The sequence below is a fragment of the Martes martes genome, assembly GCF_963455335.1.
Source record: "Martes martes genome assembly, chromosome: X".
In the NCBI taxonomy this organism is placed as follows: Eukaryota; Metazoa; Chordata; class Mammalia; order Carnivora; family Mustelidae; genus Martes; species Martes martes.
The window spans coordinates 27117948-27131447 of record NC_137897.1 but is presented as its reverse complement, the minus strand read 5'-3'; the positions used below and the strand labels follow the sequence as shown (position 1 = coordinate 27131447).

At 36.5% G+C, this 13500-nt stretch overlaps 1 protein-coding gene and 1 pseudogene across 3 annotated transcripts in view; one reads left to right on the top strand and one right to left on the bottom strand.

The window, feature by feature from the left end:
• Positions 1 to 13500, top strand: part of DMD (dystrophin) — a 2068501-nt gene that overhangs the window by 378885 nt on the left and 1676116 nt on the right. For both annotated transcript variants that reach the window (XM_080795194.1, XM_080795193.1), the window contains exons 3-4: positions 2356 to 2448; positions 4105 to 4182. In XM_080795194.1, coding sequence (XP_080651320.1) covers positions 2356 to 2448; positions 4105 to 4182 — 171 coding nt within the window. The remainder of the gene's footprint in view (positions 1 to 2355; positions 2449 to 4104; positions 4183 to 13500) is intronic.
• LOC308336969 lies at positions 9897 to 11911 on the bottom strand (annotated as a pseudogene). The gene is made up of 2 exons: positions 11897 to 11911; positions 9897 to 10600 (listed from the first exon to the last, which is right to left on the bottom strand). The product of its transcript is annotated as an uncharacterized misc_RNA (transcript).

Genomic DNA, 13500 nt, shown 5'->3' with positions numbered 1-13500 from the left:
CTCCATTTTGTTTGATTCCAGGTTAAAAGAAAGAATTATAAAATACATTGGCCTCTTTGCCTTGTTGACAATTGGCTAGACTCCTTGCCCCAAAGCATAAGCTTTATAGTCCTTGTGTCTTGAATGCTAGATGATCCCTATGGCTTTGAGGTTCATGCTTTAATCTGTGCCCAGTACTCATTTCTTTCTCTACCTGTGCTCCTCTTGAATGAACATTTTGCCACCCACATCCTTCCTGGTTTGACAGATTTTGTTATGTATGTATGTATGTATGTATGTATTCTATGTAAGTATGTATGTATGTATCTATCCATTCTAGATACATATTTTTACCAAGAACAAGTATCTCTGTCAGCTAACTCTACTTTATTTTCTTTAAAACTTGACACATTTCAGTGTGTAATATTGTTTTTGGTGATAAGTTTAGAAGCCACTCGCTTCTCAAATGTATCTGTAAAATTTTGCTCCCGGATGAAACAAAACAAAACAAAAGAGAATAGCATTTTCAAGGCACTGTAGACCAAGGACTTGTAGACCTTGAAAATAAAACCTTAATATCAACCCTCAAAATGCCAAGTGATTCCATGTTATATGTGAGGTTCTTGACAGAATTATAATGCATGCATTCATCTTCTTATTGGTAGAAATTGTTCCTTAAAGTTTCATAAAAAATGGCATGTTGTTTTGAGATTTATTTGTACATTATGTGTAGTAAAGGTGTTTTTACATATTCATATTGTGTATTGTCTTCTTTTTCCCCAGGAACTTTTAAGCAGAACAATTAGAGTAGAATTTCTGAGGAATAACTTGTAGTTACCTTTGTCAAAGCATATATATGGCTCAATTTTCAAAGCTGGCCATAGAAGGACTGGTGGCCTTTTTGCACAGGTCTGTGTTTTCATCAGGTGAAACACCTAGGCATTGACAGGACTTGTCATGGACATGGCTATGTGGCGGTAGGGAGAGCAGGAACCCTGTTTTCAATCTTGGAAGCTTCAGGGATGCCCTCTTCCTGGAAACCAAGGCTCTTCTTTATTTTTCTTGACCTGGCTGAAATGCAAAGTTTGCAGGTGATCGAGAAATGCATGAGACCAACCCAATGTTGGTTCAATTAGCATCTGAAAACTAATGTCAGTCCCATCCTCTGATATTTTGGGGACAGTATTTCCTGGTCCCCATACTATGGGAGTTCCCAAAGTTATATGCGCCTGGGTCCCTGTTACTTCTTCCGTGTAGTATTGTCTTTTGGGAATATTTCTTTTCCGTGCTGGACTCAAAGATGCATAAGGGCTGGGGGCATGTCTGTTTGATTTACTAGTGTATGCTCCAGCATTAGCTCAGGTTTACTGGTGCTCAATAAACATCTGTCACTGATAAATTAGGACTTTCCAGAGAACCTGGGTGATGAAAGAGTTGTGAATTATTTCATATGGAGGGATTGTAGGCCTTCAACCAGAAAAAGAAAATATTTGGGGGCATGACAGAAGAAATAAAATATTTGAAAGATACTCAGATGGGAGGAGGAAAAAGCCTTGGAAGCAGCATGATAATCTAGGAAGAACCAGCCCTCTGGGGTTAGACAGTTCTGGGACATTTGGGCTTTACCGTCATCTAGTTTTGTTGCAAAGAGCCACATGTTCAACCTGTTTGTCTCATCCGTGAGATGAGTATATGAATGCTAATCCACAGCTGTATTACAAAGATTATAAGATCCACTCATTTAGTGGTTTCTCATGAGTATTTGCTACCAAAATACTAGATGATATGAGTGGTTTTTACTCTTTCTCAGTACAATTCCCAAGTAAAGAACTGAGAAAAATAGACACCAATATGTCACAGGTGTATTTCAACTCAATTAAAATCATATCTAACATCTGAGCCAGGCAATAATGAAAATGGATCATTTTGAGGCAGTATCCAAATTGTATTTTGAAAGAAAGCATGCTCTAGGGGTGCAGGATGGTGGACCCTCTACAATTATGTGATATAGCAAGTACAGGAAACAGTTAAATTGTAAGCATCTACCCAGAACAAACTGTAGGTGGTCTTTGTTTCTCTGTGTGTTTACTTCTCTCTCCTTCATAGAATCAGCATTCAAAAAGTTGAGTTAATTAGACCAATTAGATATTTAACTCGGGTTATTAAAAAACATACTTAAATAGATTTGACCTAATGATGATATATTTTCTTTTTGTTTTTTACTTGGAGGTTCTCTTTTCATCCTTCACCCTTGGCAGATGAAGAATTAGATACATTAAATATTCTTAAACATAGCTTAAAATTTTAAAAGGCATAATCATGGAAATGGATCACTGGAAGAGTGCTTTGTTTAATTGGGTATATTTCATATTTCAGTTTGGGAAGCAGCACATAGAGAACCTCTTCAGTGATCTACAGGATGGGAGACGCCTCCTAGACCTTCTGGAAGGCCTGACAGGGCAAAAACTGGTATGTGACTTATTTATAAGAAAGTTCACATTAACCTTAGGAGAATTTACTGAGAAACCAGAAACTAACTCAGTATAGTTGTTCTAGATCTAGTAAAATTCACTAATTTAATAATTCCTGATTTAACTAGCAATACAAGACATATTCCTGAATGAAACAATCTTGCAATATTATTTTTATTTTGGGTTATTCTATCATATACAGAACTAGAAGGTAAAATCTTTCAGTCACATAATTTATGCTAATTAATAGATATTATTTGCTTGTAATATTTGGCATCTTTGTTACTAAATGTTTTGTAAGGTTTTTATTCATCATGAGTGTTTAAATTTAATTTGATTTTTATTGCGACAAGAACACTAAACTCAAGATATGGAGAATGGGGTGTTGCTGGCCAACAGGTGTAAAGTTTCAATTATGCACAATGAATAAGTTCCAGAGATCTGCTGTACAACATTATTTCTATAGTTAGTAATACAGAACTCCCTTGACTTACTATGGGGTTACATCTCTATAAATCCATTACATATTAAAAATTTCCTATATTGACAATGCATTTATAACACATCATCTACTGAACTTCATAGTTTAGCCTAGCCTACCTTAAACATGCTCAGAATGCTTACATTAGCCTGTGGTTGGGCAAAATAATTTCACACGAAGTCTGTATTATAACAAAGTGTTGACTATCTCTTATAATGTATTGAATAGTATACTGAAAGTGAAAAACGGGATGGTTGTAAGTGTATTGGTCATTTACCCTCATGATCTCATGGCTGACTTGTAGCTGTGGTGGACTGCCCCTGCCCAGCATCATCAGAGTATAACACTGGATATTGCTAGCCTGGGAAAGGATCCAAATTAAAAATGTGAAGTATGGTTTTTGCTGAATGCATATCACTTTTGCACCATTATAAAGTCAAAAAGTCCTAAATCAAACATTCATGTCAGGGACCATCTGTACTTTATTGTGCCCTTAAAAATTTCTTGAGATGTAGATCTCTTTTCTGAAGTCAATATGGCAGGCATCGTAATGGTAGAATTTCTAAAACTCCACAACTGGATAAATGAGTTAATCTCCATATTGTAATGCACTATGCAAATGTCAGTTTAGAAATTATAGAATGAGATGGGACTTTGGGGGTTGAGAGTGAGGGTTGGAGGACAAAAGATGATTGAGGTTTTGAGCTTCAGTGATGAAGGCAAGTTAAGGTAATGTTGACAGAAGTGTTTTCCTTTAACCCTATTTGGCATTATATAATTATTCTATGCTCAAGTCTCTTTTATACTTTCCTTAAATGTGTGGAAATTACCTCACTTAACTACCTTACTAAGAAGTCCTTATGCAATGTTGTTTCTCTTTCCTGGTCATGCAGTAATCCCCAACTGGGCTGTGGAATGAAGAGATGATAACCAAATAGCTTTTTTTGAGGAAAAGAAAATGCTATCATTTTTCTTGAGGAGTGCTTGATTCATGCTAAGAAAGTCCTATGACAAGGACAATTAACCCAAAGCACTTAAGTATATTATATCAATGCCTCACAGCCTAAGCTCATTTAAAATTTTCAAACTTTGAAGTGAAATATATAAATGTTTCATTTCTAGTAGATTGTCCCTTTCTGCTGGGCAGTAAACATTGTTTCATTTTGCTTTCAGCCAAAAGAAAAAGGATCCACAAGAGTTCACGCCCTGAACAATGTCAACAAGGCACTGCGAGTCTTGCAGAAAAATAATGTAAGTGGAGGTCTGGACAGAGTCTGGATACCATGAGACAGCATGCTTAATGTTTGAGTGAGGGCTTTGGCTCCCCCAAAGCAGGGAAAGCTTCTCAAGTTCTCTTGAGACTTAAATCAAGTAAACTTAAATCAAAGTAGTGATTTTTTGGAGTATGCGTTTTTGTTCATGTGCATCTGTTGGTGGCTAAAATGATTCAGGAAATAAATGTATGCAGTCACAGGGGGCAGGGAAGGGTATGACTCACACCTGATAGGGCACTTGGTGTTGTTTTCAGATTTTACTTGCAGTTACATTTGGAGGACAGATTAAGTCCAGTGGCGAATCTCAGTTTTGTAAAAAAGTATTCTGTGCAGCAAATGGCTTTTACTAGGCTATTATTTTTTATGTATCAAGTATGCTCAGACATGATGATGATAAAGTTTGTTTGAATTAAAGCAACATTTATTAGACACCACATCCAAGTATGAATGTTACACCGAACAATCACTATTTCAACTCACAGAACTGCAAATTTGTTTCCTATTGCTAGGTTTGATTTAGCTGAACTAGATGAAAATATATGTATGGCATTAGAAAGTCAACAATTATACCTAAATAAGTATGATGATGAAAGGAGTTTGGTCTCCTTAGAGTGACTTTGAGATTCCTCCCCTCTGCCGTGGTATTAGAGGAGCCCTCCTTTCTCACCAGCTTCCTACAACCTTTCTAATTGACCAATACATTTACCAGGCACTTAATAGCTTCCTAATTACATTGCATCTCTTCTTCAAGGATAAACTCAAATAAATTGCTCACATACTCTTACAATAACGATCATCAGTGATAGATGAGTCATGATGTGTACTTGGCTTTCCTGTATATGTTGTTCAGCTCATCTGGTACAGAGAAGGCATCACGTGGAAAATGATAGTGAAGGCTGTGCAGCATTTGGTTGATTTTTATCAATTTAGGGTTATTGTCATATTTAATCTATGAAAAATTGCTTTATAGAAACATTACACTTTTTAAATTATTTTCTGAAGTGATTAAATGTTTATTTTCAAATTTTCAGGAAGAATTTTGAATTGCAGACAGAATAAGATGGTCTATAAAATGTTTGCCTCAATATTAGTCTGATAGATCCTTTTGAAAGATCAATATCACATAAATTAAAAATATTGTTTAGAGGGGCACCTGGGTGGCTCAGTTGGCTAAGCAGCTGGCTGCCTTTGGCTCAGGTCATGATCCCAGGGTGCTGGGATCAAGCCCTGCATCAGGCTTCCTGCTCAGTGAGAAACGTGTTTCTCTCTCTCCCTCTGCCTGCAGCTCCCCTGTTTGTGCTCTCTCTGTGTCAAATAAATAAATAAGACCTTTAAAAAAGAGTATTGTTTAGAGATATTAGAATTTACATGAAGAAAAATCTTTTTCAGTTTCCCATATTCCATTATAAAATATGAAAGCAATGAAGACAGAAGAAAATTCAAAGAATTATTGGATTCAGTCTATTTGATGTAGTTGATCTCTTTCCACCAAAAAAATACTATGTTAAGCAATAGGTTGTTGGATTTTTTTTTTAAATAGTAGATTAATGTAGCCATAGATTTTGTTTGATAAGAGGTTTTTTGCCCCCACATACTGGTTATTATGAATTTTTGGCTTTCCTGTATATGTTGTATTATTAATTTCACATTTTTCAATATAAGACCAGAAGGAATTCTGGCAATAAAACAGAGAAGGCATAAAAGAAAATCTCTGTGACTTTGGGATAACCAAATTCTTCTTAGATGTGAAACCAAAGGCATGATTCAAAAAGAGATCAATTAACTTGAACTTCATCAAAATTATGAATTGTATGTTCTGGATATGAATCCTTCATTTATGCACTCCAAAGGTATTTTCTGCCTTTGGATTATATTTCTACTTAATGATAAAGCAAAATTCTTGGTTCTGGTACAGGTCATTTTTATAAATGTTCACATTATAATGTTGTGTCCTTTTAAAGAAATATTTGCCTGCCCAAAACCATTATGTTATTATATTTTATTTTCATCTATATAAGCTTCTTTGTTCTATCATTTGAATTTGAATCTATATTTACCCGGAATTTATTATTGAATTTGACATGGGGAATGGTTTAAGATTCAGATTCTTTTTTTTTTTTCATTTGGAATCTAATTGTCACAACACCATTTATTAAAAAGAATATTACTTACTCATTGCTCTCTAATACTAGGTATGTCATAAAAATTTCTCAATACAAATATTGTTCTGTTTTTGGACTTTAGTTCAGTTTCATTTTTCTCTTTTATTATACATGCACAAATACCATGCCCTATGGATTACTGCAGTTTTATACATCCTGGTGTCTGGTAAACTAGGTTCCCCTTTTTTTCTTGTTCTGTGTTTTCTTGGTTATACTGATGCATTGTATTTCTCTCTTTATTTTCCCATCATCTTTTAAATTTCCATATAAATCCTGTTTGGAATGTGATCAATAGTGTGTTAAATTTATAGATCAGTTTGGGAAGAATTGATACCTTTATACTATTGAGCATTCCAGATTTCTCCTATGATTTTCCTCTATAGTTTATTTATTTTTAATGATTTTAGGTTTTGCGGGGCACCTTGATGGCTCAGTTTGTTAAGTGACTGCCTTCGGCTCATTTCATGATCCTGGAGTCCCAGGATCAAGTCCCCCATCCAGCTCCCTGCTCAGCAGGGAGTCTGCTTCTTCCTCTGACCCTCTCCCCTCTCATGCTCTGTCTCTCACTCTCTCTCTCTCAAGTAAATAAAATCTTAATAAAAAGATAATTTTAGGTTTTGCAGAATGAACAAAAAAATGGGCAGAAAATTTGAACAGGAACTTCACAAAAGAGGATGTTCAAAAATTAAAGAATAATGTAAAAAAAAATTCAACCTCAGCAGTAATTAGGGAAATTCAAGTTAAAAAATGCAATGAGAAGCCAATACAAATTCATAAAAATGGCTGAAATTAGAAGGGCTAATAATGCTGGAGGTGAGGATTTGGAATAACTTGAACTTCTAACTGGTGGAAATGTAATTCAGACAACTATTGAGAATAGTTTGGCATTATATACCAAATGCAAAACTGCATAATTCTTATAACCCAATAGTTTTGTATTGAGGGATATAATTGCCATTTCTATGCATGTATGTGTCTGCGTTATGTGTGTGTATGTGTATGTGGAGAGAGAAAGAGAGAGAGAATGTTCATAGCAGCTTAATTTGTAGTAGCCCAAACTGGAAATGACTGTAGTATATTCACATGATAGCATATTATAAAGCAGTGAAAATAGACAAATGATGGTTATATACAATACATGGAATGTCCATCCCCTGAAAGAGATTTGAGGCAAAGAAGTGAGACACAAAAGTATACCTACTATGATTTCTTTTAATTAGATTTCAAAAACAGGCAAAATTGTTTCCTGGCTTTACAAGTCAGAAGAGTGGTTACATTTTGGAAGGAGTGAAGCAGTAAAATGCATGAGTGAATCTTCTCAGGTGTCAAAAATATTGCATATTTTGACCTGGTGCTTGTTACACAGGAGCATTTGCTCTGAGAAAAATTTTCAAGGTCTACACTCAAGTATACTTTCTCATATGTATGTTTTACTTCAATTCCTATTTTTAAAAAGATTTAAAAAACAGAGGAACCTATAAAGGTAAAGTAAACCTAACCTTACAACTCCCAAATGCCAAACAATGGCCTATTTATCAGTCTGACAATACACCCTGTATTTTCTCATGAAATTGTTTAATGAAATGTGATAAGTAAGTATACAAAATTAGAATGTGATTAATGCATTTTATAGGTCTTTTCTCAGATGGTCATATTTCTTTTTGAAAATACAAAACCTTGAGAACTTCCCATTGTTTGAGCAGCCAAAGACCCTGAAATGAGGGCTTTTTAGAGGAGCCCTTAAAGAGCAGATTTCCACAATGCTCCCATCCAGCCAAGGGCCTTAATAGGGACTGGCATAAAATTGAAGTCTCTGTATGAAAGGGTAGAATCTCAAGTAAAACATTTTCAAGTGGAAATCAAAACCCAGAGTGAAATAACCTTTACTTGAAGTAGCCCCAGGCTAAAAGACACAGAATATAACTGTTCAAATGTAAGTTTATTATCATTTTATACTTCTCGGTTATTTTGTAACAGAAGAAGGTACAAAAGAAATGGAAAAGATTTCAAGGAAATGTGTTTATTAGTCTCTGATTATTACCATAAAGAGTAAACATACAATTAAATCAAAGAGAATGTTCAAGAGCAGGATTTTTTCCCCTTAAAGATGGGCTTAGGTATTCTATATTAGATGAACAAATGAGCCTAGGGCAGGATATCCATAAAATGGCATATTAAATAAAATAGTAGATAGGACTATTTCAAATTTCCTTTTAAAAATCACAGATTCCCAAATTAGAATCAACTGTAGAAGGAAGGCCTTGATTGGAGATTTTGAGAAATCATACTTTAAACAATGTTAGTATATTTACATTCAGCACATTATTTATTGAATGTCTCTTATGTGTTCGATTGTATTCTAGGTGGTAGGAACACTGTAGTCAGTGATCAGAACAGACACAACCCTTTATGCCATAGAATTTATAGTCATATACCAGGGAACATTAAACATTTAGAATGTAGTGATAGCTAAATGAACGAATAAATCATAAACAGAATAGGAGGTATGGGAAGAACTCTCAGTTAAGCTGTGATGCAGTTAAAGCCTGGAAGGAAGAGAGGGAGTGAGCCATGGGATTTTCTATAGGAAAATGGTCCAGGCAGAGGAACAGAAAGATCTTGATGAGAGAGAGAGAAAAAAAAAAGTTTGCAAATAGGACTCACAAGACAGGACTGAACATGGAGAAAACACAGGCAAGCAGGGGATCAGAGAGGTAGCAGGGTGGGTTTCCTGCATATGTTGGCTTTCCTATATATGTATTGTAATTATTAATTGCACAGTTTTCAATATAAGACCAGAAGGCATTCTGGCAATAAAACAGAAAAGCCATAAAAGAAGGGAAGACAAGAAGGGAGAAGGGAAAACATGGGAAGACATGGTTAGGCTTTGAACTTTGTGCTGAAGGAGATGGCAATGACTGAAACTCAAGGTGCTACTATATATTGAACTGCTAATAAAACACATTCTTTTAAGATTAGAGAAAAAGTTAAATAATAACACAGAAAAACTTAAAAGTATTTAAAAAGAGTACATTTTTATCCAGGAAAGTTATAATCAGTAATTAAAATATGATACAGGAGCACCTGGGTGGGTGCAGTCAGTTAAGCATCTGACTCTTGGTTTTGGCTCAGGTTATGATTTCTGGTCCCTGAGATCGAGCCCCAGGGTGGGCTCTGCACTCTGCTTAAGACTCTCCCTCTTCCTTTGCTCCACTCCCCCACTCTGTCTCCCTCTCTCCAAAATAAATATATCTTTGAAAAAATAAAATCACACATTATACAACTTACTGCATAATAGAAATACCACTAAAACCACAAAGAAAATGTAATGGAATTTTTTTTTTTAATATTATAAGCTGCTTTATTTTTCCAAGAGTTAGAACGTCTATGCAGTGCACGTGGGTGAAAAATCCCCTACTGATAGAGTACTCTAGTTGGGTTGAAATGCTCCTGATAACAAAAGTGACAGCTAAAGCAAATTATTAGCATAAGGTTAAAGCACAGGGCCTGGCAAATGCTGCCAGGGGCACTACACAAAAGGAATGTCTTTGAAGACCTTTTGTGGGGCCCTGCAGCCACCCCCTGAGTTCTCTTTGACCCCTTGGGTGGAAGGGATCCTGTAAAGCTCTTTGCATCCATATACTCTCCTCCCCATTTCTCTCTGGTTTTCTTCACCTTATCCTCCACCCTGACCATTTCATCGAATTCTCTTCTCATCTCCTCATTCCTCACATGCTTATCGTATGGCCTTATATTCCTGGCGGCACGGAGCCAGCCCCTTGTTGGTTTTTCTTCTGGCCTTCCTGGGTACACCATCCGCAGCTAGGCACTTTCCTGCAGCCTTTGGCTCACTGGCTTGCTTTCCCTCTTCCTTTTGCTTTCCCTCACTGCCTGGTTTTCTTCTTTTGGCTTTGCCTTGCCCTCTGGCTTTCCCTCACTCACTGTCTTTCCATCTTCCGGTTTTGCCACATTCCCTGGCGTTTCCTTGTCCTTTATAATTTCCTCATTTCCTGCCTTTCCCTTGTGATTTGTCTTTCCCTCATTTTCTAACTTTTCCTTGTTTTCCAGAGTACAAGTTACTTCTGGTTTTCCCACATCCCGTGGCTGTTCTTTGTACTCTTTCCTTGGTTCTCAGGCATTCCTTCATTTTCATCGCAGTTTTTCTGTGTTGAGGTTTCCTGCCCTGCAGGGATTCTGGACAGGTTCCCCCTCCTTTTGTAGCCCTGCAGAGTACTGTGGGGGCCAGCACAGGCCTGTGCCTCCAGGGGCTCTCCCATGTCCGAAGTCCCCTGGCCCCTCACAAGCCTCCCAAGCCGCTCAGGGAGCTGGAGTTGGTTCCGCCCCTAGCGACAGCAGTGGACTGGACCGCAGGCTCAGAAGTATATTTTTATTCAGTCTTTAATTTGCCATTGTCAGGTTAGAACACACTTAACAGAAAGAAAAAAAATATATATATATATAGAGAGAGAGAATACAGATTGCATAAACTATAGATTTAATAACGATTACCCTCCCATTGATACCCCAAAGCACAGATGATTCTATAAAATATGTGTGCATTATGTATTAACCTTCTGCCCCATAAAGTTGGGTTTGCAGGAAAAGCAATAATTTATAATTTAATTTAAATTCCCTAAATCCAAATCTGAGCTCTCAAACCAGCATTCAGAAAATTCGTTGTCATTATTAGGAATGCTCTTCCCTATCCCTAGGAATGGCCAGAGATCAGTAGACTGATGTGGTGCCTTTTATAGGCAGGAGAAAAGCCATTCATCTTCGGTCCATCGAAGTAGCCACTGATAGATTCACCACCAAAGTGCAAGTCTTCTGGTGAAACCAAGTGTCTCATTAACAGTTCCGGTATGAAACAGAAAGCCTGCAAAGACAAAGCTGAAGAGACTGTAATGAAGGGAATAGACATAGAAATGTGAAGAGAGTTAAAGGGAGTAACAATGAATGGTGAAGTGTGCAGAGACTAGCAAGAGTTAATAGCATTTATTCCTAAACCTAAAGAGACAAAAGGGAGAGAGCTGTTACCTTAAACCAGTGAAAGCTCCAACCTTGTGAGAGGGGCCACTGGCGAGCAACTGTGATGTATGTATGTACCTAAAAAATGAAGTTATTCCCAAATCTTGGCCTGCTGGGGGAGTTGGGAGAAGATTGATACCTTGGTCTCTCTATTTGATTCTCCAGTATCCTGCCAATGCTACTCATTGCTCAAGCTCAACCAGAAGCCAGAAGGTGAGAGATCCTAGGTGATAAAGTCATTTTAAACTAGATGAGTCATCTAATACACAGACGGGGTGAAGGACTGGAGAGGGGGCAGAGAATAACCAACACTCCAAGTATTCTCTATTTTCTGGTCAAATGTAGACTTGAGAATGTCTGTACTGAGTCTTTATGTTGCCTACGGTCGAACACCCACTTCCTGGGTGTACCAGGAAGCCATTCACTTTTGAAAGCATACCACCTCTATTTGCTGACAGGGAGCAGAGACGGTTTCTGGATAAGTTTGGAAGCAGCTGATACCGTATCCTTTCCCATGCTTCTGGGGAACATCAGAGCCAGAAAAGGAAAACAGACTATGAGTTATTTCTTATTTCTGCTCTGCTGCACAAACTTACCAAAGGCCTAGGAAAAGATAAATACATAAAAAATATTCCTGCCCTATGTACAAATATGGATAATATATTAGGATGCTGTAAGAGTGTCAAGTACATGAAAAGAAGAGCTTATAAAGTATATACTCAGATGATAATAATGCAGTACTAGAAATTAATAATACTTCTAAAAATTCAATTTGATTAATTTAAAATGTTTTGTATAAAGAATCAAGAGTATAAATCCACATTTGTGTAGGAAAAACATTCCATGAGAAATGACCTAGGTTTTACTCAGAGGTTCAATTTGTGTCTTTGCTTTTAATTTCATTAAAAAAAGATTAAATTAATTCAAGATTTCAACCATAAATGTTACAAAAAGAAAAAATGCCCTAAGGAAAGTAGAAAATAAAAGATAAATGAAGAAATAAATAAGTCAGAAAGAGGAAACACTAGATAAATTTCAGAGCTAGTTCTTTGTAATAAAGTAATAAAATAGACTAATCTCATAAATTTAATCAGGAAAAGGAGGGGGAAAGCAAATATATGCAACTTAAATGCAGAAAGAAAATTTTAAACACAAGTTTAAGAGATACAGAAACCGAAAATGGAATCTACACAGAGCTATATGTTGATCATAAAAAAGCAATTAAATTAGATTATATTCTATTTAAAATGATAAATTATGAGAATTAACAAAATGGAATATAGACTACCTTAACCAGTAGCCAAGAGAAGTTAAGAAATCATAAAATTAAACAAAACCAATCTTTCTCAAAGGATTCTGAGTCTAATGGCACCAGTGATAAGTTTATCCTAACTTTAAGAAATTGACAATTGCTGATAGAAAATCATTAGGGACTTGGGGCGCCTGGGTGGCTCAGTGGGTTAAAGCCTCTGCCTTCGGCTCAGGTCATGATCTCGGGGTCCTGGGATCGAGCCCCGCATCGGGCTCTCTGCTCAGCGGGGAGCCTGCTTCTCCCTCTCTCTCTGCCTGCCTCTCTGCCTACTTGTGATCTCTGTCTGTCAAATAAATAAATAAAATCTTTAAAAAAAAAAAAAAAAAAAAAAAAAAAAAAAAAAAAAAAAGAAAATCATTAGGGACTTAAAAATTCTACAACTCTATCCACACACCTGAGTTTTTAAAATAATTTGGAAAAAGTTAGACCTCCCTTTTGTTAAAGGGGTGTTAGAAGCTTCCTTTAGAAAGGTTACTTTGTGGGAGTTTCAAAATCTTAGGTCAAGTCCATTTTGTTTTTTCCTTCCTTCTTAGGATGTTGTCCACTTTGGCCTATTCCTCTGCCATAAATGACCCATTTCCACACATTTCCTTGTTCTCAACTAGCAACTCAATTTGACTCCATGCCTCGGTTTCCTTTCCCTTCTCAGTCCCGATGCCTCATTTGCTATCCTCACTCAAATGGCACTCACAGCTTAGCTCTGTAGAGCTCAGATACCACATTTATGTTCTGATTTGCATTCTCTGTAGTGGCTGTTTTAGCATGAAGTTATTTCTGCTATCAATAATTTATT